This window comes from Cherax quadricarinatus, chromosome 46 (genome assembly GCF_038502225.1).
Source record: "Cherax quadricarinatus isolate ZL_2023a chromosome 46, ASM3850222v1, whole genome shotgun sequence".
Lineage (NCBI taxonomy): Eukaryota > Metazoa > Arthropoda > Malacostraca > Decapoda > Parastacidae > Cherax > Cherax quadricarinatus.
The window spans coordinates 11,898,121-11,900,620 of NC_091337.1; the positions used below are offsets into that span (position 1 = coordinate 11,898,121).

Sequence of the window (2,500 nt, forward strand, 5' to 3'; positions counted from 1 at the left end):
CTGAGGACTTACCAAGGAAATATAAACCTCGTTGACTTACCAAGGAAATATAAACCTCGTTGACTTACCAAGGAAATATAAACCTCGTTGACTTACCAAGGAAATATAAACCTCGTTTAAATCTTCTCATGTCTGTATAAATGCTGTTGACTTGTAGACAGTGTGATCTTATTATAAACACTAAAAATAACTTATTGTATGTATAAACACTATAAACAATCTGTTGTTTGAATAAAAGATCTATAAATAGTATGTTGCACATATAGTATTGAATTTATAGTCTGTATAAAAAATACTCGTCTTTATATACTGTATAAACAGGTTTGATGTGAGTTAATACTGTTGTGTGTATAAGAGTGGGTTGCTGTATAAACAACGAGAGAAAGCTTTGCACTTTCCCGTGTGTATAACACACTTACGTGGTTGACATAACGCAACACAATATACTGAACAAATGCAGAAGACAACGTTGAGCAGTGTGACAGTTAAAAAGATTCTTCCTTGCGATGTTTGTAACATTTGTGAAAAGTGTGTAAGGATACACACGAAGAATAACAAGCATAATGTCGTGGCTGCATAACTAACACCCAAGTTACAGTACAGTGGCTGGAACAATTCACAACTAATCTGCACTTAAGGAACTTATCACGACGTTTCGGTCCGTCCATACACAACAATGTTCCAAGACTGAGAGAAACGTTTTCCTACGTTTCATCTCTCAAGTGCTTGTTTTCTGAGAATGTTAAGATGCACATTTTTACAAAATAAGTAGATACAAAAGTGTGATAAATGGTGTAAGTGGAGAGACAGAAAACCACAGCAAGAGGAGACTTGTATGTTTGGGCCTCCGTCTGAGGTCCTCTTCAGCAGAGAGCTGAAGATGACATCGGAGTAAAAGGACAAGTGACTGTCGACAACTTGAGGGAAAAGAATGGATACTGAAAGCATTCACTTAGGGCACCTTTATTAAAGACGATTCGGTCTTTGGACCGTGATGTATTGGAAGGAATAAAAGTGCAAGGGTCGAAACGTCTTTAATAAAGGTGTGCTAAGTGAATGCATTAGCGTCCACTTGCACACAGAGACGCGTTGCCCAAAACTTTGCTGTGACTAGTTTTCGTTCTTGATAAAGCTTTACATTGAGCGAAACGTTGTCACTACAAAAGCTAGCGTTGCACCGGTGTTTTTCCTTCAGGACCAATGGGGTAGGTCAATACAGGTCAACTTAACTCTAGATCAACATTTTCTCTCTGTGAATTGATTGGTACCATAACACGTAGAGTAACTTTTCCTCAAGGTTTACACGCACACTGATGAGAGTAAACTCAGTATATAGGTGTATTGTGTATCTGTGAAACGATGGAAACTACACCGTTCTTCGGAAGTCTATAACGTCTGGCCGCATGCCTGTGCTTAAGACTTGAGGGACTGACCACCCCTTACCGAGGGTGAGAAACTGATCACGTCAAAACTACTTCTACTGCTTCTACTGTTCCATTCGGTTGACGAAGCCTGTTGTGCAGGCGATACGTTTCGGCAATGAAGATGCCCGAGGGTTTCAAATGTGTTTTACTGATCTCCTTCGGAGGGCTGGAATCCCCATGTCCTCTTTGAGAAGAGTCGCCAGTGTGACTACGTCAGGTGATCCGTATATATACTCACCTATTTGTGGATGCAGGCGTCGAGTCCTAGCTCCTGGCCCCGCATGTGTATGTGTGAAAGAGAAGTCGTCAACACTTACCAAAGAAGAGAGGCAGGAGCAAAAGAATCTTCATGGTGAAGGCAGTATTGACAAGCGTGTGGCTCACTACTTCCCTCAGCGTTGAAGTCTCCTTCCTGGCGTTACCTTACAAAGTACACTGCTTGGTAGTCTAGGTGTTCCTTGCTTTCCTCTGTTTCCTACCGATATTTTATAGATTTTAAAACTGATCAATGTCTTTTTTTTCAGTGAAATTTAAGGAACTGCTGAAAATTGCCTCTTACTGGCAGCGTTTTTGTGTGCAAGAGAGAAACTAGTGTTTGCAAGACTGTAGCGGCAGGTCAGTCAGTTAAACTCAAGATCACGGTCAGAGCGGAGGCGTCCGCTCTTGGCTGCTGCCGGGGACGGTGTACCACTCTGTTGCTGCTGCTGGGTTACCGACCGCTGCTGCCACGACCCACCGAGCAGCTGTGGTGGTGGAAGAGGTGGATGTGTGGTGATGGAGGTGGTACAGGGACGGTGCTGCAGTACAGAGTGGGGCTCCCGCCACCTCCCTTCTCTATTTATACTTCCCGACTCTTTCTCTCTCGCTCTCTCTTCCTCTGTCTCTCTCTCTCTCTCGCTCTCTCTTCCTCTGTCTCTCTCTGTCTGTCTGTCTCTCTCTCTCTCTTTCTCTCCTCCACGGTTTATCTCATTCTTTTGCATTTCTTTTTTTCGTTCTTTTTTGTTTGTGCTTTTATGTGTTGTGTTGTTTTTCCCGCTTTTGTGGATACTTATTACTTTACATTTGTTGTGTGTGTG

At 42.6% G+C, this 2,500-nt stretch overlaps 1 protein-coding gene across 1 annotated transcript in view; it reads right to left on the reverse strand.

Annotated features, from left to right (window-relative positions):
* The window catches only part of LOC128696694 (serine protease inhibitor dipetalogastin-like), a 127,713-nt gene extending 125,466 nt beyond the window's left edge, over positions 1-2,247 (reverse strand). The window contains exon 1 of the mRNA XM_053788051.2: positions 1,742-2,247. Within this exon, the coding sequence (XP_053644026.1) occupies positions 1,742-1,775 (34 nt within the window). The 5' untranslated portion in view covers positions 1,776-2,247. The remainder of the gene's footprint in view (positions 1-1,741) is intronic.
* Between the last annotated feature and the right edge of the window lie 253 nt (positions 2,248-2,500).